The sequence below is a fragment of the Bemisia tabaci genome, chromosome 2, assembly GCF_918797505.1.
Source record: "Bemisia tabaci chromosome 2, PGI_BMITA_v3".
Lineage (NCBI taxonomy): Eukaryota > Metazoa > Arthropoda > Insecta > Hemiptera > Aleyrodidae > Bemisia > Bemisia tabaci.
This window is the reverse complement of record NC_092794.1, coordinates 34608546-34633536: the sequence shown is the minus strand read 5'-3', so window position 1 is coordinate 34633536 and position 24991 is coordinate 34608546. Positions and strand designations below refer to the sequence as shown.

The following is a 24991-nucleotide window of genomic DNA, read 5'->3' as shown; positions in this document are numbered from 1 at the left end:
TCAGAGCAGAATAGCATGTACTAATCAGCAAATTACCAATGATTAATTTAACATGTGACAATCCGGCTATGCACCTGCACTCAGGAGAGTCCCTGCAAAGATACTGTCAAGCCCCAACCTCTTATCAAGCGTTGATGGTGAGATAATCAACAAGATAGGTTACTTTCCGGACAGACCTCGTAGACCAATACTGTTGCCTCATTGACAAAGTTTAAATTTCAATTTTTTTGATTTTGGGTTCTGGCACGTATAAAAAGGAGAAAAATAAAAAACTGAATGCTTAAGAAAGTATAGCGTTAAAGCTGTAAAAAAAAAACGAACTTCATCTTAGGATAATGATTTCGTGCAGAGTAATGATTTTTCAAAGTTAACACAACGTGCTAGAACTTAGCATGTTTTGAGTCCAAAGACCGCCCGACCCCACAATCCAACCAGAGCCTGCAAGTTTTGCATTTTCATACTTCTTGAAGTCATTCCACAGAAATTAATCCAAAAGCAACACAAAATCGAGATATGTTTCAGCTAAATGACGAGCTTCAGGTGAGACTCACCAACTCATTAAAAAATCATAGCTCCGCGTCATGCTGTTTCCTAAAGATGGGCTTAATCTGAAGCTCAGACCACATGCTGTAAAAAGCAATCAGTTTTCTTCCACTCAGCGAGATTCTTCAGTGTTGAGCTAAATATCTTACGGAAAAGCCTTACTCAACCAACCAACTAACTAAAAGCGAGCTGTCAGAATCCAAAGAGGAAACTCAAGGGTTCCGAAGTTGACACATATCAGAAAAGTTTAAAAGTTGAGATTTGTTAACCTTAAATATAGACTTTTTGAGGGATTTTTACGAGAATGAATGATGTAGATTATGCTGATGCTGACAACTAATGGAGTTTCCCCACAGTTCCGACCCATTTAGTAACAGATTGGGCGATAATTGATCACGCCATCTGTTCCGCTAGCAACTATGCCACCTAACGAGGATAAAATAATTTATTTGAAAGACTAAGGATGGGCCACTTTAGGTCCATGGAAAAGTGTGTCAACAATCCGTCACCAAGCAATTTCTTTGCACTCATTCCATGAGTATAGACATATGCATGGAAAGTTTCCCGGTAACAGACAAACTAGAGCATGCGGCCGTAGGGTGGAGCTTCAAAGTGGCTCTCTGGCACCATAAAATTACACTGAGAGGCATATTTGGAGCCATGCAAAAGTATACTCTTATTTTATTGCCTCAGCTTGTAATATTTAATAATGTAGATACATTTAAAAAATTTTACCCTGGCAGACAAGTTGAACGTCATATGGCCAGTCATCAGGACTCGTAAGTGGCTTTCTCGAGCTATTAGGCCTACATATCGTCCCAAGTGGCCTCCCTTGGATCACCATAAATGTAATTTCACTTCTTTTAGCTTATAAAATAACGTTGGTTGAGTAAATTTAAAGCTATATTTGAGCTGACAGACAGCTCCGAGTCCATGCGGATCATTAGATTTTTTTTTCGGGAACCTTATATCCTTTTTAAACTCTCATCAAATCGTCAAAAAATGTGTTTTGTGGTTAAATTTTACACATTATCACCTAGAAGAATCACTCGTTGTAAAATCTTCGTCACACTCGGCGATTTTAGTTGATAAATAGTTTTGGCTAGCATTTGAAGTTGAATACCACAGTGTGCGTCGCCGAATTTGTTGATACTGTCATACCGTATGTACAATAGTGTCGCTATGTACTAGAGCGCCACTGACGTCAATCCTTGAAAGATACATTCCTAACCTCCTGCTCGCCGAAAGTGGGAACCATGCGGCACATTTTAACACAACACTTGTGGAAGAATCACGGGCTCCGAGTCGTTTCCAGGAGTTATTAATTTTAATCAATAATTATTTTCGCAAATTTTAGGAAATAATGTTGACTAAAGACATAACGGATTAAATAACGTGCAGAGCTCCCGGTTTCAAAGAAATACATTTTACACCTAAACATTCTGAGGGAAACCCAGGGCTGGGACTCCGCGCATACAACACAAGTCTCAAAAATACCGGAAAAAACAGCCTCGAAAAGTGATTTCATGGGCACTCCAGTACATAGCGACTCCACTGTACTCTACTAATAATGCGTGCGGTGTCCTTGACGATACAAGGTGTTACTTTGAACAATCTTTTGAGATTTGGATCTAACATGAGAAATGTTCTTTGAAGGTGTTCATAAATTCTATATGATTTCATTACATCAAAGAAGGAAAGAGCGACTGATGGCGGCAAGAAAATACAGTTATTATATTTCAAGGAAAAGGGCAGATAATTTTACCTTCAAATGGTACAGATTTTGTGGATGCTTTCGACTGAAAAGAAAATCAGCTTAGGCGATTGAGACTGAGCAATACGATGATAACAGAGTACAAAAGTATAGCAAGTACATAGGGATTAGTTCAAAGTTAAAGCAAACGTCAGAAGCATTCTACTCACATTTTTAAGAGAAACTTTAATGTGCTCCCGTGCTTTAACGATTTCTTCGACCAGACTTTTTGATTGTGATTGGGAAGAAATAGAAGGAACCTGACCCCAACAGAGAATTGAGTTAGATCAGCACATGCACACCAAATTTAAAAAGGTATTAACTTAGGTCAGACATATCACCAAAGCTGGTTAAAAATTCATCAATCATCATGTAATGTGAACATGGAGTGAAGATAACCATTCCGTATGGTTGGGAAAATGATTAGACAAATGGAAGGCACCAAGAAGACTATGAAATTACGAATTTCTTCACAAAAATTTACACGAAATTCGCTTTTCAGTATCAGATCATTCTCAATAATTTTGAGTGAGAAAAATGAATTGAGATAAAATGAGTCGCACATCCACTTCGGAAATACCACATTATTAGAACATAGAATCATAATTGCCGACATTTTTTCCTCACTGGGCATCATTACACACATATAGATGGTCTAAGTGCGAAACTACATGCCTCCTATTAAGCCGTTGCAGACTTTCTTTCATACATTCTTGAGTTCTAGGAAAAGAGCTGAATGCCATTTCCTGAAAACATTCTGGATTTTTCTCCTCTGTTGGCAGAATATTCTGCATAAATTCCAACTATAAAGTTGGCTCCTTCTCCTGGAAAAATGAAACAGGAGCAAAAATTTTGAAACACCGTACTGGACAGATGTGTATTTGTACTTCAGCCATTGATGTTTTAACAAGTTTTTGTAGTATGTTAGCTAAACGGTTTTCATACTATTATATTTGAGGAAGAAGAATAAAAAAACCATCATTTAAGATTATTCAAATGATGACACTGAACTTTTTTCTGGTTTAATTCTGTGTCTCAAATGTACATTCAGTTCGGTGGCATTCCAACAGAATATACAGGGTTATCCAAAAGTTACCTACCACCCCTGTAACTTTTTTCCTAATTGAGATAGAAGTTTGAACTTTTAGAATGTTCCTCGGTTTAAGGTAGCAACTTTTTGGTCCCCTCAAAATTTTGGGGGGCGGCCTCCCCCGAAGGGGGACGGGGGCTAACTTTTTTTTTCAAATGGCAACCCCCCTTTTGTGATACCTCAGTCAATAGATAATAAAAAATGAAAATTTTTGGCGCAAACCGCAGGTCAAAATGTTCATTTTTGAAAAAAAGGCGGCCGGTCAAAGTTCAAAATGGCGGAATTTTGGCATCTCCGTTTTTTATTGGCGGATTGGTCTGAAACTCAGTATCCTCGGGTTTTTCGGGACGAAAATAAACGATTCTTCCAGAAACCAGTCAGTCCTTTTCAAAATGGCGGCGGTTAAAATGATGGCTTTGAGCGGGAAGTGTTAATTTAGGCTGCTTTTGTTGGATTTGTATAAGACTTGGTATCCTGGGGTATTTCGGCACGAGAAGAACGAATCTTTCATTGGATTTTTGAAATTTTTAAAAACTGTAAAATGGCGGCAAAAATGTGAATGGCGATGATGGATGCGGATTTTCCGTTATTTTCCGCCACAATTTTGACGATATTCAGTGTTTCAAAAATCTAATAAAAGATAAATTTTTTCAAGCCAAAAACCACCAGAGTATTCACTTTTGTGCAAATTCATCGGTAAACAGCCTTGATGTGGATTTTCCGTCATTTTTCTCGCCGCCATTTTAAAGTTTTTAAAAATTTCAAAAATTCAATGAAAGATTCGTTCTTCTCGTGCCGAAATATTCCCGGATACCAAGTCTCATACAAATCCGACGATAAGCAGCCTAAATATCCACTTCCCGCTCTACTCCGCCGTTTTAACCGCCGCCATTATGAAAAGGACTGACATTCCTGGAAAACTAAATCAGAATCGTTTTTCTCGTCCCGAAAAACCCGAGGATACTGAGTTTCAGACCAATCCGCCGATAAAAAACGGAGATGCCAAAATTCCGCCATTTCGAACTTTGACCGGCCGCCATTTTGTCAAAAATCAACATTTTGACCTGCGATTTGCGCCAAAAATTATCTTTTTTTATTATCTATCAAATGAGGTATCACAAAAGGGGGGTTGCCATTTGAAAAAAAAAGTTAGCCCCCGCCCCCAAAATTTTGGGGAGGGACCAAAAAGTTGCTACCTTAAACCGAGGAACATTCCCAAAGTTTCAAACTTCTATCTCAATTAGGAAAAAAATTACAAGGGTGGTAGGTGACTTTTGGATAACCCTGTAGAGCGCTTATGTTGGCCTCCTGAATTATTCATATTCAATAAGTCCTACATACATCAAAATATAACTTAATTGGACCAGAGGGCGAAGGGGTTTGGTGGTTTTACACATTTTTTACCCTATTTTACCCTTTAAGAATAGAAAAAGTCGAAAATAAAAGAAGCGGCCAAACTTACGATTTCGCGGTTTTCAATTTTTCAATCTTGAGACTTTCCTCGACACTTCTATCAAAAACAATCGCGAGTGATCTTCAGATATATTGAGACCTTTTAAAGCTAACTCTCATGCTGACATGACAATGAGCTCAGTTTAGGCCTGATGCATCACCAATGCTACATCTAAGGCGAGTTTTCTATGATTTCTTCGTTTTCGAATTCCTATGACTTATTCAGAGCTTTGGACCAGCCTTTCACTTAATTTTATTACTTGCAGAGTAGCAAGACCCTTTCAATAATCAGTCCTGAGCCCGCGTTATTCATACAGGGTGTCCCAAAAGCACTTAACAGCCCCCCCCCCCCCCCCCTGAAAGTTTTCCTTGGCAGAGCCATTAAGACACAACTCGGGGAAAGATTCTGCGTCAAAGAGAACTAATTTTAGGCATATCCAGAATTTGGGGGGGAAGGGGGCACAACTTCTTTTTATTCAAATGGAAATCCCCTCCTTGTGTTTGCTCCTTCGAAAGAGAATAAAGAAAAAAAATCGCGCATTCCGCACGTCCTCATCTTAATTTCATTTCAAGATGGCGGCCGAAAATAGTGGGAAATGGGCATTTAAGCTAATTGTCGATGGATTTATCTGAAACTAAGTATCCAGAGATTTCTTACAACAAGAAACACAAGTCTGGTGAGATTTTTGAAAAAAGCTACTTTTTTTTAAAAATGGGGGCTATCAAAAAGGCGGAAAATTGGCATTTAGGACGTTTACCGATGGATTAGCATAACATTTAGTATTCAGGGGTATTCGGGCATGGGAATTACAAATCTGATCTTGTCTTCTAAGTTCGTAAAAGCTTTACAAAATGGCGGATAAAAATGACAAGTAATTGACACTTTAGCGTTTTTCTGGTGAATTTATCTATTACACCATATCGGAGGTTTTTCGGAGACGAGAAAGACGAATCTGGTGAGCTTTCTTCATAGTGACCAATTTTTTCCTAACTTGCCACAGCTCCGTACAGGACCACTGAGCGGCCGATCGGCACTCAGTGGGCCTCTAAAATAGCGCTACGGAGCTGTAATTTTAAAAACGTGAATTTTTTGGAAGTATCTGTAATTTCTGAACTCAGCTACCCTCAAGAGACCCTAATAATGCATTTGGCTGAGTTTGAACATTCAATCTGATTTAATAACAGTCAAATCCGACTCTTTTGCGCGCGAAAATCGGTCGGCGCGCGTTGAGCGGAAACTTCAATCGATCATAACTCCGGAACCGTTCGGTTCCCCAGCTTATACGACCACTCGTTGGATGCAGAAAAAGACGAGCAATTTAAAAAACTGGTTTTGGTTCAAATCAAAAAATGTGAAATTTCAGTTTAATCTGTTTAAAAGAAATTGTTTTTCCTCAAAAACTGAAAAAAAGCACATAAGTTAATTTAAAAATTTAATTTTGGAATTTTGACCTTTAGAATCTTAAAGTATGCAATTTTAGACGATTGTTCGTCCTAACCGGGCCTCAATATCTTGTTTCGTTCGCAAGATATCGAGGTTCACAGGTTTTGACTTCCACCCCCCTCCCCTAGCGCCCCCCCAAAATTTTTTGGGGGTCTGAAAATTTGGGGAAAGAAGCGCTCCAGTATTAGTAACTGATAGACGAAGTTTGAATAAGTTTTACTGGGGGGGGGGGGGCGAAAATGCCGTTTTTGCATACGGCTCTTTCGAGTTAGTGTGCGCCCCTCACGGGGGCGGCGCCCCCCCCCCCCCAAAAAAAAAAATTTCGGATGTGCCAAAAATTTGCTCTTATTGATCTAGGGGCATCCCCAAAATTTCGTTTCGGTACAAGCATGCGTTCAAAAGTTAGAGGGGGGGGGGGGGGTCGGGGACTTTTCGCTCACCCTGTATAGTTGTTGCATTTTGATGAAAATGCGTTATTTATATGTACGGACCATATGTGCCAAAATAGACTGACAACAATTTTTGTAAAAATTCGGTGTCTCTGGGCGTCTCGGTGAATGGTTAATCGGGCGTGAAAGATTAAGTTCAACGGCGGCGAGGCGAGGGTCGCTTCGCCGCCGCGCCGTCGAACTGTTGGGACCGCCGCGGAAATTGTTTTTAAGGGTTTCCAATCAGCAGTCATTCGGTTTTTTGGTGAAAGACCATCAGCGCTCAACAGTATAACGATTCAAAGACAATCAAACGGGTCCGAGGAACAAAATATTTCGAACACCTGTTGAATAGTATTGGTTATTGGTTGGTCACAGCTGGTTTTAACGACTTTAAATTTTTTGACGAGTCACAAGCAAAAACTCTTCAGGTTCTTAAAGTAGAGTGTCTACTGAGTCATTTAAGCCAAAAAGAAAAAAATTCTGTCGAGCTCCTGGAAAATAAAGTCGATTCAAAGGTATTTTTGGGCTAAAATAGCCAAATTACCCATAGCAAGGCCCGTCATATTATTTAAAAAATTGTTTTCTTCCTGGGTATAATGCCCAAGTTTCTTAAACATGCATATTTTAAGCCTCCGATTACTTAAACTACCAATTTTAACCATGTGATAAATTTCGGGGGCCTAAAATGAGCCCTCAGAGCCAAAAATTGCAAACATTTTCGAAAACTTCGGATTTTCAGGGGGGTGTTTTTTTTTAACGTTGTTTTTTCTACAGTCGTCAATGAGTAATTCTGAAGGGCATTTTCGATTACATAATTGACATTTTGACTGTTCAGGTGAAGGGGGAGGGGGGGCATCAGGCTTTGCTTTGCCATTCTCACAGTTTCTGAAAACGCTTGAAAATTCCCTTTTTCATTGGAAGTCCAAATTATACCTTTTAATTCATTAATTACTGTATCTGATATTATGAAATATGCAGCAGGAGTTACTGCCCCCCCCCCTCCTCCTCACTACGAGATGCATGGAAACCTTGATCTTACTGCGCGCGCTACGAAAACGCTTGAAAATTCCCTTTTTCATTGGAAGTCCAAAATATCCATTTTTAATTCATTAATTACTGTATCTGATATTATGAATTATGCAGCAGGAGTTACTGCCCCCCCCCCTCCTCCTCATTACGAGATGCATGGAAACCTTGATCTTACTGCGCGCTACCGGATCCTTGCTTTTCGCGTGATGGCAGTCCGTTGTATATTAGATCCAGGCATTTGCAATGAAACATTTGGCGGTCTTTAGCATTACATATAAATGGACATGTTTATGCTACAAGTTTATCCTGCAAATGCTCGGATCTACTATACAACGGACTGCCATCACGCGAAAAGCAAGGATCCGGTAGCGCGCGCAGTAAGATCAAGGTTTCAATGCTTCTCGTAGTGAGGAGGAGGGGGGGGGGGGGCAGTAACTCCTGCTGCTTAATTCATAATATCAGAAGCAGTAATGAATGAATTAAAAATGGATATTTTGGACTTCCAATGAAAAAGGGAATTTTCAAGCGTTTTCGTAGCGCGCGCAGTAAGATCAAGGTTTCCATGCATCTCGTAGTGAGGAGGAGGGGGGGGCAGTAACTCCTGCTGCATATTTCATAATATCAGATACAGTAATTAATGAATTAAAAGGTATAATTTGGACTTCCAATGAAAAAGGGAATTTTCAAGCGTTTTCAGAAACTGTGAGAATGGCAAAGCAAAGCCTGATGCCCCCCCTCCCCCTCACCTGAACAGTCAAAATGTCAATTATGTAATCGAAAATGCCCTTCAGAATTACTCATTGACGACTGTAAAAAAAACAACGTTAAAAAAAAAAAAAAAAAACCCTGAAAATCCGAAGTTTTCGAAAATGTATGCAATTTTTGGCTCTGAGGGCTCATTTTAGGCCCCCAAAATTTATCATATGGTCAAAATTGGTAGTTTAAGTAATCATAGGGTTAAAATATGCATGTTTAAGAAACTTGGGTATTATACCCAGGAAGAAAACAATTTTTTAAATAATATGACGGGCCTTGCTATGGGTAATTTGGCTATTTTAGCCCAAAAATAGGTATACCTTTAAATCGACTTTATTTTCCAGGAGCTCGACAGAATTTTTTTCTTTTTGGCTTAAATGACTCAGTAGACACTCTACTTTAAGAACCTGAAGAGTTTTTGCTTGTGACTCGTCAAAAAATTTAAAGTCGTTAAAACCGGCTGTGTGGTAAGTGCGGTGTACGACGAACTTGACCGTGAATCTTTCGAGGAAGGTAGTAACGAGACTGGTGCAGGTTGCGTTGTTATTGTTTACAAAAAATTCGAGTGGAACTGGGTCCGTCAGAAAACTCATATGGAAAATTCGCGCAGTAAGCAAAAATTGGGGCACAGCAACGCCAAATGTATAAATTTTGTCGTTTTATCAAACGTAAAACTTCGTGGACATTTCAGATGGCGTAGTTGGTTTTTCAAGCATAGGACGGGCTCATTTTCTTGTCAAAACATACGGAACTGGAAAGTCAAGAAAAAGTCGGGTCGAGGGAACCAGTCAGCTTCGAAAATCTCATCATTTTAAAATGATTTTATGTGCGTACTTGCATACTTTACAAATAAAATTATTCTGGACACAGAACTTTTCTTCAGAACTTCAAGTTCCCTCTACAATTATTTGGTTTTGTAATTGGAAAATGGAATTCCAAAAATGGGAAAAATTAAATTTTTTTAAAAAAAAAAAAAAAAAAAAAAAAAAAAAAAAAAAACAACATTTTGAAAAGAGAAAAAAGGAAAAAAAAAGACAAAAAAGGAATATTTTGCGTTTGACTTCTATCGGTTTTTTTTCGACTTTTTACCGTCTTAAAAATCGGACAGTCTTTGTGAGTTTCGTCTGATACGAAATTTCTCTGGCGAACTAACGTCTAAGGTCAGATGAGAGCGGCGTTCATAATTTTGTTTTGCTATCGGGTTTTTTTTCGACTTTATACCGTCTTAAAAAATCGGACAGTTTTTGCCGCCTGTTTTGTCTGGTACAAAATGGTGGTGGTGGATGGCGTCGAGTCTACTCGATCCCCCTCATCCGTTTAATGGGTGATTTAAATTTTTTTTTAGGTATTTTGTTGTATTTTGCTGTAGGTATTCATATGAGATTTTAGAGTTTTTTTTTTTAAAAAAAAAAGTGTACGTAAGAAAATTGTAAATTATTGTAAATAACATGCTCTGGGCAAAAGTATTAAGATTTCTATTATTCTGACAATTAAAATTTCCATTAATTTAAATATTCTTATTTAAATCTCAATAGTTAATAATGATATTAATATGTGAGCTCAAAGATGCAAATCAGGTTTTCAGAAAACTAGAAGTACACTTATAATATTAATCAATTTTATATTTATAATAATAGGTGAATTTATATTTTTTTTAAAAAAAAAAAAGAAAATCAGTAATTGGATGAAAATTACCATAATTGTTTAAACTAATATTACTATATTTTTTGTTTTTGTTTTTTCCATGTTGCCTGGCGGGTTTTGTTCTGACGGCTTGACCATCCCTGAGACGCAGCGTTGAGGTAGCAGCATTCGGGGGAGTCCAGAGGAGGACGTGCTCGATCTTTCCACCGTCGCATTGCCGGCCTCTATACTCTCTGTGCCGGCCGACCAGTGTCTCATGACGGATGTCTATGTCTCATTCCTGGATGTCTCATTCCTGGATGTCTCCTTCCTGGATATCTAAAGGCAGGCCTCATACCCTGGGTCCAAGCAACGACCACTCAAGGACATCGTCGGACATTTGTGACCTTGCACCATTCACCAAGGCAACGGGTGTTGACGAATTGCGGAGCAGCGCATCACCATCGTCATGCAACCGGTGATTTGCGAGGGTTGGTGGGGCATCTTGGCACCATCTCCCGGTATGCAACGTGCCTACCTATGGTAACCTACGCTTGGCGCCATCTCCCGGTATGGAACGTGACTACCTATGGAACCTACGCTTGGCACCATCTCCGGTATGGAACGTGACTACCTATGGTAACCTACCCTTGGCACCATCTTCCGGTATGGATCGCATCTACCTCTGGGTAGCTCACTCTTGGAAACATCAGGGCAGGGGACGTAGCTCGGACGAGCCACTCGCTTCAGTCACTGCGTTCACATGATGGCGGGGATCGGCACAGCCTCCGGCAGGACTCTCGGACGATGCAAGCAGGCGGCTACACGAGGATGGGGCAGCTGGATGGTCAATCTCGAGAAACAGGAATCGGTCATGGCAGCACTTCAAAAGTTTTTTAGAAAGTTTTTTTTTGTTGAAAGTTTTGTCTTGTAATTAGTTGTAAAATTGTTTATTTTAATTATTCTGAAGGAAAAGAGAGAATGAGAGAAAAGTAGAGAGAGAAAGAGATCTTTTAGGAAGGACTGATTTCGACCAGGTGGTCCTCGGAAAGCTTATCCCTGATGTATTTGTTTCTGTCGCTAAAGGGCGTCTCATCTAGACCTGAGTTAAGTTGAGAGAGTGGAGTTGTGTCATTTTTTTCGTTTTTTGGTAGCGAGAGGGGATGTTGTGGGAACGCTTAAGTCTTTACAGGCTTAGGTTCCCCACATTCGGCTCCATAGATGAGGCGTGCTTTGCGTCATGGCTTTTCGTGAGAATTCACGGATTTCCATGGCCAGCGATAGAGATAGGTCCGTCGGAAGTTGGCGCTTGTTTATGTCTAAACGTGAAGCTTCAGTGTCGCGGAAGTGCACACGTTTTGACATAAAAAGATTCGGTGATCGCATGGGCGAGATCAGTCGCGAGGAATAGATTCCCGGATGGTCCGGTCAGTCTCCCCGTGAGAGGCCCGTCAAGTTATGGTATTGTCAGTTTTCAGAGTGTTTTGTTAATGTAAGATTTTATTGTGATTATTATATGTTATTCGAGAGTGATTTGTGGTCCGTGTCATTTTCCTGACCTCCCCGCAACAATATTTTACGCTACATTAAAGGAGCCTTAGATCTCAAACTGGTTTATAAAAGAAATGACTGTAATCAAATTAATGTCAAAGGCTTTGCAAATGCTGACTGGGCCGGCGACAACACAGATCGAAAATCAACCTCAGCTTTCTGCTTCAAAATTTTTAACTGCACCGTCTCATGGGCATCAAAGAAACAAAATTGTGTCAGTCTTTCATCAACAGAAGCTGAATATGTGTCATTGAGTCAAAGCACATGTGAAGCCTGCTGGCTTAAAAATCTTTTAAACGAAATAGGTGTATGTGAGGTAGAAAAGCCTGTAGTTATTTACGAAGATAACCAGTCATCGATTAAGATTAGCTCATCAATTGAACAACCCAAAAGGCTAAAACACATAGATGTGAAACATCATTTTATCAAGGAAAAAGTTAAAAACAAAACCATTGAACTTAAATATATTCCCACTCAGAAACAAATAGCTGACATTCTCACTAAACCACTAAATAAATGTCCTTTTGAGAAATTACGAAATTTGATCCGAACTTGACCGATCAGGCACACTCCTTTTTTTGTTTCTCTGCCAAATACTTATTTCTAAATATGTGACTTCTAAATTGTTAGACATAGACTTTCTCAAATTCTCTAAAGTCATTAACTTCATTAAAATCCATCGATGGAAAGGGGTGCTAGGAGCAACTGACGAATTTTAAAAAGTGTTTAAGTAAGGACTCCATGTTATCAATTTTCTTTATGTGCATCAATCGAGAGGGAGTGTTGACAGCAATTGAATTTACCGCCATTGGCTCATACTCAACATGTCATCATAATCGACCAATCAGGGTCTTACACATCTTATTTGCTCATTGTCTCATGTAGTGTGTATGGAATCTCGCCATCTTCTCTGTGTGCTCGACTAACATCTAACTCCGTGCTCCCTGTTTTTCAACCGAATAAAAAGGTCTTCTTTTTATTGAAGAAATGTTATTCCTTTAATCCTTTACTCTGTGCATCAAGATATTCAACATCAAGTAAACATAACCTCAATGACGCGGGTGAAATCGTGACATAGAGTGCAATAGAGTCGCAATGTACTGGAGCGCCGATGAAGCCACTTTTGGAGGCTGTTTTGTCCAGTGCTCCGGAGACTAGTGTGCGGCGACTGGCGATGACGCATGCGCAGCAGGGGTCGAGAGGGAATTGAAATTAATTTGATCGCCCTCAGAGTTCGCGAACGACCAAGCGTCGCTTTTCGATCGCGATACTCGATCAAGAGGCCAGGGCAGGTAAAAGAATTTCGGATCCCGAATCCCGAACTCAGAGGCGATTATTATTTTCGTTCGAAGAACGAGAGGCAGTAGCGCGGGCAAACTGTTCAGTTCCCGAGATGGGATACAATTTCTGGCCGCATTGGCATCCCCTCGTAAGACAGGAGGGAATCAAAACCCGATCTCGATTGCCCTCCTCGAAAGACGCACACGGGGCTTCCGATCGAATTGATCTGGATCGGCTGCGTTTTTGCCCGCAAAGGCACTGGACTTTACCCCCGGATTCTTTCCTCCACTGCTAGTCCGCACACGCTGGACCGCGACAGCCGATCACTCCTTCCTTTCACTTTGGCATTGTGCTCATGCGTTCTCCCCTTTTACTTTCGTCCTCTACCCTGGCTATTTTTCGCCTGTCATGATTCGTGCGTAAATTGTGGGCTTGTCGCTTTTTGACTTCTGCACGTCTAAACATCTATTCCTCATAGCTGATCGGTACATGTAATGTCCATATTTCTTCTACTTTTGTCAGGGTACTTTAGAGTAGACTTCCTTCGAATTTTCGGCTCATTTGAAAATTTCGGCATAATAGAGAGCAGGAAATTGGCTTATATTTTTTTTTCTTAACTAAAGCATTAGTCCTCTTAGATTTATTGAGCTATTTTATTTGAATTGCATTTTGCAAAAAGGAATCAAGAGCATTCCAATATTGCTGGGATTGTGCAACTTACATTCTTTGATATCAAATCACTGAAATCATGCAAGAAATTAAATTTACAAGCGTAATTTTTGGCTTGAATTTATAGTTTATTGGGAGTAAAAATAGAACTTATTTAGGCGATCAGTTTATATTTGTAAGGTGAAAATAGTTGCGCAATCTTAGCAACATGGAATGCTCGTGGTTCTCTCTTGCAAAATGCAATTCATTTAAAGCAATATGAACAATTGAACACATCCGAAAAATGAATGAAGAGAAAAACGCACCCCTCTCGGAATGCTAAAATTCGCACCTTATGTTATAGCCCATTTTGCCGTGCTACAGACGAATGCCGTATGAACCATTGAACCATCAGACGTTGCCAAATTTCCTTTGATGACCCGCAGATTATCCTGAAAATTCAACTATATTTTTTTACTGATTTTTCAGAGAATTTTATGAGCAATTGGATCTAAAGTTTCGAATAATTTTAAGGCAGTATAGTAGGGCCCACGGAGGATGGTCCCTGAAAAATCGGGCGAATAAACGCATGGACCATGTAAATGTCAACGCTGCGAGATCGAGCACGTACATCGACGAAACTGGGTAAAAACGCCGTATGAACATTCGCGAGTTGCCAAATTTCCTCCAATTAAATGCCTTATTTTCAAGCAGAATTGGGCATATTTTCTCTTGAAATTTTCAGATGATTTAGAGCTGACAGCGAATAAAATTCTCTGAAAAATTGGAGGAAAAGTATTCACTGATTTCCCTGAAAATTCTTATTTAGTCAACGGAAGTTTGGCATCGGCTAAAGGCTCATACGGCGTTTCCTTAGCATGGTAGAATAGGTATTATATGCGAACCGCTGCTATTCCACCCCTATCTTCAGGTCAAAATTCTTAAAAGGAAGCCCTTTCGTAAAAGATCAATTTCCTGTAATTTTGCCCCAATCTCTTCGTCCATTACATGGTTGAAATGCTTGTGAAATTCTGAACTAAACTTCTTTGCTATTTGACAGATTTTTATAAATGAGGCCTTTTTTTACTCGTGCTTTAACAGAGAGTGAGGGAACTCTACCTAAAAACTTTTTTGGCAATTTTTAAAAAATTTTGGATCATTCTAGTAGGACGGTGATATTGGTAATTACGCGTAAGTAATTAGGGTTCTATGGTGGCTCGGCATTGTCGCGCGAGCTCCAGTCTCGGTCCGGACGGGGGTGTCTCACTGCTGCCAGTGTTTGCAAGAAATACCCGCGGCTCAGGGATCATCCTTCGTGGGCCCTACTATAATTCAAAACTTTTGGAGGAAATTTGGCATCACTCGAATGATTATGCGGCGTTATTCCTCAGCACGGAATCACCAGCGATGCACTTTGATGTGAATGCTGAAAAGTGTAAGCGTGTCTAGGGTGGGACTTATTTTTTTCAATCGACCAAAAAAAATGTTGCACGGTCCTAAATGGTTCTTTGTAAAAAAAAAACCACGGTAGCCAAAAATATTTTGAAAGATAAGAAAATTTACCCGACGCGCACACAGCCAATAGATCGTGATTTTTCCGATTGTTTGAGCATTTTAACCGTCTATTTTCGATATTTCAGTGAGTGATAGGGACTGGACGCTAGATGTTCAAAAATGTGTACAAACCGAGCACATACCTTGCACATTAAGAGAAATTTTTTTTTTTCCTCCCAAGTCACTCTCACTTCGCTTGGCAATGCCCAGTCCCTCCGCTCGGTTGCTCTTAAAATCGAAATTTCACCGTTTTTTAACTTATAATGAGCTTTGTGAGCAGCCACTAATGGTGGTAAAAATCCGAAAATTTGTGAAAAGCAAATCCATACCGCATCAGTATAGCGTCTAGCCCACATACCAACAACAGGCTTTAAAGAGGTTCATCGTTGCATATCCTGGCCCGCTCATTGGCCAGCGGTTTAAGTCGGGGCAATCGATGAGTCTCTTTGAAGCCTCTAGTTTGTAACGGGGATGGACGCTTATGGAAGAAGAAGTTTCAAAAAACTCCTGCTTCTTGGTTCGGCCACCAAACGGTCCGGGGGCGCTTCTTCGAATAGCACCGCCGGATCTTCCCACCGCGCCGCGCCGGTCTGCTGGCCCTCGACCGGCTGCGACGCGCGATTGTTCCCATTGTGCTTACTTTTGGGGTTCTCTCCGTCGGCGGAACCCGTGTTAATGACACCCTCTACCTACTAGCCGCTGAAAATTTGCTGACCAATTTTTTTAAAGTTTAACTAATCTTCATTTATTCAACGGATTCAAATTCAGCTCGCAATCCTGATGAGTAATATATATAATAATAAGTAATTATATCGGTAAGTTACTGATCAAAACGAAGGCCAAACGTGATAGCGGCCAAACATGTGTTAATGACACCCTCCTTCTACTGGTAGAGGATAATTTGCCGACCAACTTCTTTACCGTTTCTAAAATGTTCTACTATTTCAACGGATTTGGATTCAGCTTGCAATCCTGGTGAGTAATATATATAATAATAAGTAATTATATCGGTAAGCTACCGATTAAAAAAATTGGAGGAATGTGATAGAAAGTATTTTAAAAGCGCTGAAGACATTCGCGAGTTTTGCGATACCATACTTTTTCAATATACCTACTCATAATTATTCAAATTTTTCATCAGACTTCGAGTGCAAGACCGCTCTGGGCGACAAAGCTGTCGCGTTAGCCGTATACCTACTTTGTGCCGTGCGACTCTGTTAGTACATTTTTTTTAATTCGAGAGTCACGAAGACACTTTGTCCCACGTTTTCATAAAGAAATAGCCAGATTTCTCTGAGAAGAAGTGACGTTAATTAATTAAAAAATTTGGAAACGTCCTTTACCACAGTCATTGATTGGAGAATTAAGAGGGAAGGAGAGATCACCCCGAAGTTGCTATGTTCAAGGCATCTGTGGTCATTATGAGCAGAAAATTAAGTCTCCGTAGTTTTTCCTTCATATTTTTCATAGAGATTTAATGAATTTACTGTCAAGGAGTTTACCATCTGATGGTTGGCGTTTATGGAACCAATCATTAACTCAGAAATCGTGTTCTCCCATTGTCACCGGAATAGTGTCTCTTCACCAAAGGTGGTCTAGTTTATCCAAAATTTCTTAAAAACCTTTATAGCTCCTAAATTTAGAGACTGTACTTAGGGTTTTCGATTACAAATTCTGGAAAGTGAAATCTAAGCGCTTAAGTACTGAAATTGACTTGAGATATAATGATTGCTGGAGGTATGAAATTTTATGCCCAATGCCCTAAGTGCAAGGTGAAGTAATGCAGAGAAAATTGATTTCTTGCCTAAAACCGGGTTTTTTTCCCCCTTTTTTTTTGGTTGAGATTAGTAACTTTCGCTTAACTGTTAGCCCTGTCCTCCCTTTCCCACCTTGCAGGATTGTAGAATAAGAGGGAATGCATGAAATGCAAAAGAATATTAAAAAATACTCAGTTGGAATAGCAGTGAATAAATGAATTAAGGACTAAGAGAAAAATGAGTAGGTAATAAAAAAGGGAAAAAAACAATGAAACATATGAAAAACCGGTGGATAAAACGTGTTTTGATACACGGCAAGGACGGAAATTTGAAGAAAGATTTTGACGTATTCGAATTGCAGTTGCATATTTAGTTGCATTCAATTTTAAGAACATGAATATCATATTTCATAGCCTGATGCGTTTAATATTGGTAACGGGGGAAGGGGGTGGAGAATCAAGCAAAACCCAGAAGAGGGGGGGGGGTAGTGAAGAAAAATTAATGGAAACGTGTGATAACAATATTTCAGAGGGAGAAATTGACGCGGCTTAGGTGGACAATTAACTGAAATGATCGGTTACCGAGCGAAACATGTCAAGAAATTGACAAGACGAAAAAATTAACCGTCCGGGTGTTTCGTCGTTTTCGCCCTCATCTTACTAGCGTGTCAACGAACTGTGCTCGGCTGGTAGTGCATTCAGACGACCTGGTGCAGCTCGCAGGAAGCGAAGGAGCCGAGGGATGGACAAGGAGGATGACTCAACGGTCAACCATGGGTCAACGTGGACCGTATGCAGGATTCGCAGCCCAGCGGGCCGCGGCGCGCCCGACCAGGCGACCACTGAGCGATGAGAGGGAATTAGGAGGGAATAAACTGGCGTTCTTCATTCGCCTATCAAGATGGGATATGAATACGAGTGTCTTGAAGCGAATTTTCGCGATCGAATATCATTCACCGTTGAATGATATTCGACGAATGTGCATTTTTTTTAAATGAAATTCGACTTGTTCGTTGGTCTCACCGGGGACCGGTGAAATCCATCAATTTGAAATTATGAATTCACCTCCGGACTTGAATTCGATTTTTGAATTGATGCAATCGATGTCAGAAACTTCATCTTTCACCCGAATTTCTGTTATTCTTCGCCATTTTGAATCAAAATCTACTTGCAATTAGCTTTATTATTCCATGCTGCAATCATGGCTGAACCAGAACCAACGAGCAAACTGAACTTAGGTAAGTAATGTTGCTTTATTCAATTGTACATCATTTCCCACATTAAGTGTAGTCTCAATTATTTGCACACTTCATGCGTAATTTTGTAGTGCTGGGTATTGTTCCACCACTCGGTCCGGTTTGCCGTGAACAAACCAACAAAAACTAGAGCGCATTTCAGCAGGCTGATCGTTGGGATCATGTATTATTCTGGCAGGCAAGCTTTGATTGAATTAGACTGATGCGATGTGACAGACCAGCTATCAAGCTCTATTGATCGGATGACAAGTAACCGCGTTGTGAGCCTTTTGTTAAGCCAATTTATTGACATGTTGTCCGCCTCCACCAGCGAGGAGGAGCCTTTAGTTAGGTGGCCATTTGGCCTGAGAAAAGGTTTCAGATGCACTTGCTGGTCGTTTAATCAATCCAGCTTTGTCTTGTCTTGTCGGGGAAAGATGTGTCTAATATTGATAATTGGTCTGCAAGCAAGCTGCTTTTGACACATGCCCACGGCTCATGAGTCTTGCATTTAGTCGGCACACAGTTCCGTTCGCTGAATTGGATAAGCGAGATTTTACATTCTGTCAAATGGAACTATGTGCACACTTCATGAGCTGTAGGCATGTGTTAAGAGCGTTGTGCAAATGGCTCATGAGTTAATGACAACGAATGGCTACTGGAGAGGCGGCTACGTCACTGGTGCTTCATCATTCCCATTTATTCTTATGGCCCAACCACTGACGAGCACACCCAATCTTTCCCACCTGCACATCCAAGACTGCACAAAGTTCTGTTTAAAAGAAATGTGTTAAATTAAAGTCTTGCGCAAGTACACTGAAGTAAATTTGTGTGAAGGGTTATTTTTTCCGAAATGCTCAGTTTTGAGGTCATTGTTTGTAAGTTTTTCATCACTTTACCTTACACGCTAATTGGTACAAGCTGTCTACTTGCCTTTTTTAACGCTATTCTGTATGGTAATTAGAAGTCATCACTCACGCGTAGGATTAACTTCAACATGATTTCAGGAGGATTTAAGAGGGTTCATTGTGCGATATCTCACTGCTGATCTAACTATATATACATGTAGCTCATCATATCAAGTTTTGAAATCGCTTCAAAAGTATCAAGTCTAAAACTTCCAATCTGCAAACATTCTAAGTAGTTTTTTTTTCCAAACAGAATGAGTTCCTAAGGTAGTAAGCTTCTTCATTTACTAGTCTGCTTCAGGTGTTCATTTCAATCTTGTAATTAATGATAGCAATTGGTAACTCTAAGTTCGCTCTTTGTTTCATTATAGGAAAGCCTGTGGTGATCAGAGTGCGACCAATTGCTCCGAAGCCGAGTCAGCTGGTGCTTCATCAGGCACAACTGTCACTCATTCATCAGCGGAATCAGAACGTTGTTCGACAGCAAACAACTCAGCAATTTGTCGTCCGTCAGGTACCCCAGGCAGTCATTAGACAACATACTCAACAACCTCAGGCAGTCATTAGACAACAAACTCAACAACCTCAGGCCATCATTCGACAACATAACCAACAACCTCAGGCAGTCATTCGAAAGCAAACTAAGCGCGCAGCAGAAGGTATGAAAATGTAATAAAGCTTATGATATTGACTCGGGGTACGGATGAAATTTTCTTTAAAGTTTTGTCGAAGATCTAAAAAGCAGCAAAGTCATGTACTTTCTTGTGTATTTACCTATGAGTCAGATCAATTTAATATAACATATCAGGTACACTTCACTGATAGTTTGACGTCAACTCCATTATTAAGCTGATAACGGATAGAATACATCTAATGACAAGGCTTTTCTTTCAGTAAGGCAAAGTTACATGTTACAAGAAGAGAATACAAAATCAACTAAAATGCTAAGAACTATACTGAAACAATATCTAATTTGTAAATGGAAAATTTTAAGATGGTTCAGTGAAAGTGAAAAAAATGATTGCAGTATGAACTGTGGCGAAGCAATTTACACAAGTGTAGCTGTGATCTGCAATCGTTTTGCTAGACCTAATTGATATTGAACAGCTTCATTTGGAGCAACTCCCAGGGGGTCTTGAATTATTTGCTGTGGCTCGTTGTACACTAAGTGGTCTATATAATCATGTTGTAACAGACAAAAATTGTGCAGAACACACGCCGCCGTTACAGTTTTTGAGATTTTCTCGTGTTTGTATGTGTTTATATGTTGGAGCCGGGCCCATCTTCCTTTCAGCAACCCAAAGGTGTTCTCTATTTTCACTCTGCAAGAAAAAGAATACATGAGTTCAGTATATTCAGCGGTCCAGCATCTCATTAAGAGACATAAGAGAGCATGAGTCGCTTTGAAATCTGCACGAATTTTTGAGCAATAACTCCATCATGACCTAATCACATTTGTTTCTGATCACCAGGGGTTTAAGAGAAATGAGAGAAAAAATATATATAGATATATCTCACAGGGAGAAGTTCACCTCCTTTCATTGTGACAAAAATAGGTATTCTGTTAACACAATATTGCAAAAGTAATATCATGCCATTCATTTTTCTGTTTCATATCTCTATTCTGTGAATTACTTATGAGTCTTTTTACTTTTTCCTTGAGTATGAAAAATGTCCTTTTATTAGCTGTACCTGGTACATATTTCTCATTAAAAACCTAGCAATTTTTAAAATTATTGGTGAATAGGTGGATTATGAAAATGGGTGAAATGCTTCATTTCTTACCGGGTTTGACTATGTCGCTTGTTGAAGCGTTTCTGCGCCACTGTCAAGTTCCGATGTTTATACCTGACTATCATGTACGATGTCAAGGCGTAAGCCGGATCCTCAAGCAAGTGGTAACGGTCTTGGTAAAATAGTGCTTTTCTACCCTTTTGATTTATGGCTCTTTTCAAACTTGATAATCTAAATACACGTGCATCGTGCACACGGCCAGGTGCTCCAACAAAGATAAGTGTAAAAAAGCGTTTGCTAGTACAGACACCTTGTAAAACGACTGACTTGAACATTTTTCTATTTATGTAGCTGTTTCCAATTGTTTTTCTAAACTTGGCAGAAATGTGGCTACCATCTATGACTCCAATCACTCCTGTTTTGAAAAATAAAAATTTTTAAAATTAAAAAAACAACAATTTGAAAAATAAGTTGTATCAATAACATTTCCAAGAAGCTACAAAAACAAATTCTGAATCCACGAGGTAATGGACAGTTGGTAGTTCCCTTGATTAATTCTAAAACATCACAATGGAGTTACTCTCTCTTACATCAAAAGGGTCAAATTATGAGTAAGATTAAGGTTTGGCGCAATGTTACTTCATGGAACTAATATGTAATTTTCATCTGGTTTCAGAATGTTTGGCGCAATTGGAAACTCTGGATGAGACTGATGCTGATGCTCCAGACCTTCCTAATAATTCTGCTCCAGATCCTCCTAATAAACCTGCCCCAGTAACACCTGCAGTAAAAACCAGAAAATACTGGAGCTCTGCTGTGGATCCGGATATCTACCCAGATGTAACAGATGTTGGAGACTTGTTTCTAGACATATTGGCTAAGCCAGAATTCTGGAATTTACACAATGATACAACAACAAGGAAAGAAACAGTGTGGCGAAAAATCGCAGAGGAATCAGAAAGGTTAGGCTACAAAGCGGATGACAATTTATCTGTGGCCGCACGCATCTGTGAGGTAAAATTCAACAACATGAAGGGTAAATACAAAACTTTTAAAGATAATGGAGGGCCAGGGGGCACTGGAAATGCCGGGAAAAAAGTTCCCTCATACTATGACAAAATAGATGCACTCCTTGGTGGCAATGATGATATAACGCCCCAAAGCGTTATTGATTCATTAGATGATGTTGTCGAATCAACCAGCAGCGAATCTGGAGAAAAGTCAACCGATAATATAATACGGCATGTAAATAAAAGCTGCAAGCCTGGCACACCAAAAAAACAAAAGCTTGACAAAATAATGTTGGAAGAAATGAAATTAACGCGCGAACAAATAGCTCAAAATCATTCAGAGTTCATGGATTACATGAAGACCGACAAGGAGAAGACCAGACAAATACAAGAGAGGAACGCATCAGCATTTGAGTCTTTGGTAGCTCATATCACTGGGAAACCCAGCGCCTCCAACAGTGATAGCAACTGACTTTAGCTAACCTCACTGTAATGTTAATTTAATAATAATTTTTTGTTGTAAAAATAAGTCTAAGAGACTGATTTACCTACTATAGTCTTAAGTGTTATGTTGACGTACGTACTGAATGTGCATTTGCAATTGTAAACATGCAGTTACTCTCTTTATGCCTTAAAATTCTTGCCTTAAAGTGAATTTACGGTGAATCCGGCAAAAGTCTGAAGTATTCAAGTCATTTTCTCTGATTTTCGGGCTTCAGCACTTCTGGCCTTTTTTATCATTTTATGGAGAGATTTTGGTTTCATGGCAGGTAAGCCATGCCACTAGATGTATTCTATCCGTCATCAGCTTCAAAATAGAGTTGAAGGGTAACCTTCAGTGGAATGTATCTGATATTTTGGTGTCTCAAACTCTTGCCATGGAATTCACCATAATATTTTGCAATACTTTAGGTTCTCTATTTTCCAAAAATTAATTTACATTATATTTTCTTCATTACAATTTAAAATGGTTTCTAGTATTTAAAGAATTTCTTCTACATGCTTTGAGCATTTTCCTGTTTCGTTATTACAATTTCAAATTGTTTCTAGTACTTTAAGAATTTCCTCTAGATGCTTTGAGAATTTTTCAGTTTCATTTAGTTTTCCAATGCTTATAACTTTTTAATTTAAATTTCAAATATTCTGTGAACATTGTTCGCAAAATTTTAGTCTTAAAGCTATGTTCCTCCTTATAATTAACTAATGTTTTTGTTCCATTATTTTCATAAAGGCTTCGTTTTTTGGGTGACTTCTCGTCAATATAAGTTTCCTCTTTTTCATTTTGTTATTCTACTTTGATTTTTTTTCTTATTACAATTTTGTTTCAAGTATCTATAGTTGTTGAGTTTTTTTTATAATAATATTTTGACCAGTTACCTATGCTGTTCAATTACTGACAAAGGCACAGAAATAAACCTTTTTTTATCCTGTGTGAGGTATAACAAATTGGTAAAGTGAGCTTGCCCCCTTTTCAATTTTTGCTGCGAACCTGAAAACCCTGCTAAAAGTGTTTCATGCATTCCATGATTTAAGCTCCCCATATTTGGTTATCTGTGAAACATTTTTGGCAAAGTAATTAACTTTTATTACTTTACCACTACTTTTATTTTTGGTATTCCGCTCTTTTTAGTGTGGAAAATCATTGTACAGATCATTTAAGTGGGAGTAAAGTAAAGATAATACCTGGGAAGCCTGCAATTTCCTGAAATTCGTTTGATATTGTCTGTGCCACTGCCTCTGTTGGCCAGCGGATGAAATATTTAGCGGATCGGCAAAGCATTTCAACGATTTCATCTTTTGCCACCATTACTGTTGAATCAGCAATCCCTAAAATATCTCCTATTCTTCGGAGCGTCATTTGCGATGAAAGGTACATCAGAGCTACTTGTAGTTTTTTCTTTGCTGACACAGGCTGCAGGCCTCCAGAGTAAGGCATAGCAATGCTCGGATACTTCATTCTCAAGTATTGTAACAAGACATCGAATGTGTCTGGTTTCATCCTGAACAGTCTTTGGTAATCATCGTCCAAATAATTTTCTGTCATTTCACAATAACCTTGCGGTCGGAAATGCGTTTCTCGCTGGTTGCGGTTTGCCATCAGACCAATGATCGCTGCCGTTCCTGATGCATATGAAGCTCCCATCATCTGCGATGCAATGTTCATAGCATCATCATCTTCCTCAACAAAAAGGATTTCTTTAATTGCCATTAGCACTAATGGATCCATCTCTATTTCCTAAAATGCAGAAGAGAATACAAATAATATTACTCTCACTGTTCTTTGGGAAAATCTGCCAACATATGCGAAATGTTTTGGGGTAAATTAGTAGTCAGTTTTGATGAAGTCAGGTCACTGCCTCTATTTTTTTTGACTGTGAGTAATCAAAAAAATAAAATTAATTGTAATAAGGTACGATGACTTGATGTTCCTTGAGGGGAAGTGACCAACGCCTACATTTTTTATTGATCGGGCTAAAAAAGAAATGTAAGTACTATGATACAACCCGTTAAAGAAAGAAGAAACATAAAATTTTTTACTAATAACATTTGACCCATGAAAAGTAGGTGCATTACAAATAATTTTACGTTTCTTCATAATATTGACAGTCAACCTAAAAGGCACTGTCTCATGTTTTTCACCATTTTTGCTTTCTCGTGCCCTTTAGGAAGAGAATATGTATTTTTTAAAGTCTCAAGAACGTGTTATGATGATATTAAAACAAACTGCACTTACCGAAAGTCAGAAAACCTGAAAAAACACAGAAAATCTCATTAAATCCAAATAACACTTCACAAAACACTTCTTTCCCGCCGTTTTTTGAATTATATTCGATATTTTTTAATTTTCGTGTCAATTTCATAGAAAAAAAAAATCTGAACTCTGATTGGCTCCCGCTTTCACCGCTCATCGGCATCACTCACCACTCATCTATTCGTTGAATAAATGATATTCGATCGCGAAAATTCGCTTATTGGCATCGCCTCTCTGAGGGCAATCGAATTAGACGGCTAATCGATCGCGTTCTGGGATGGGTATCGCTTTCGCCGCGATATGCCTCAGGTATCGAGAACCAAGAGCGGGCGCCGGTCAAAAAGGTTTGGGTTTGCGAACGGAGAGGGCATTCGAAACAAAAGGCCTCTCAACTCGCGAGCGAGGAGGCGATGCATATGAAATCCTGGAAATCGGCGTTCG

General features: G+C 39.3%; 3 protein-coding genes and 1 long non-coding RNA gene across 10 annotated transcripts in view; 1 reads left to right on the top strand and 3 right to left on the bottom strand.

Annotated features, from left to right (window-relative positions):
- Positions 1-24991, bottom strand: part of LOC109034625 (elongation factor 1-delta) — a 156745-nt gene that overhangs the window by 95536 nt on the left and 36218 nt on the right. For 6 of the 7 annotated variants that reach the window (XR_011899305.1, XR_011899307.1, XR_011899306.1 and 3 more), the window contains exon 3: positions 2467-2556. The exons of the other annotated variant lie outside the window; for it this stretch is intronic. Coding sequence is in view for 2 of the 6 variants with exons in the window: in XM_072297211.1 (XP_072153312.1) it covers positions 2467-2556 (90 nt within the window). In the remaining 4 variants the exon portion in view is untranslated. The remainder of the gene's footprint in view (positions 1-2466; positions 2557-24991) is intronic. 7 annotated transcript variants of the gene reach the window in all.
- LOC140224071 (uncharacterized) lies at positions 9483-10877 on the bottom strand. The gene is made up of 2 exons (XR_011899313.1): positions 10756-10877; positions 9483-10708 (listed from the first exon to the last, which is right to left on the bottom strand). It is a non-coding gene; the product is annotated as an uncharacterized lncRNA (long non-coding RNA).
- LOC140224069 (uncharacterized) lies at positions 12016-23487 on the top strand. Its single transcript, XM_072297208.1, has 2 exons — positions 12016-19713; positions 21465-23487. Exons 1-2 carry the CDS (start codon positions 19380-19382, stop codon positions 22268-22270), a joined length of 1140 nt encoding a protein of 379 aa, XP_072153309.1. The 5' UTR covers positions 12016-19379; the 3' UTR covers positions 22271-23487.
- Positions 19666-24549, bottom strand: LOC109034623 (putative nuclease HARBI1). The gene is made up of 4 exons (XM_019047874.2): positions 24533-24549; positions 23482-24034; positions 20840-21203; positions 19666-20376 (listed from the first exon to the last, which is right to left on the bottom strand). The coding sequence occupies exons 2-4, from the start codon at positions 24023-24025 to the stop codon at positions 20103-20105; spliced, it is 1182 nt and encodes a 393-aa protein (XP_018903419.2). The 5' UTR covers positions 24026-24034; positions 24533-24549; the 3' UTR covers positions 19666-20102.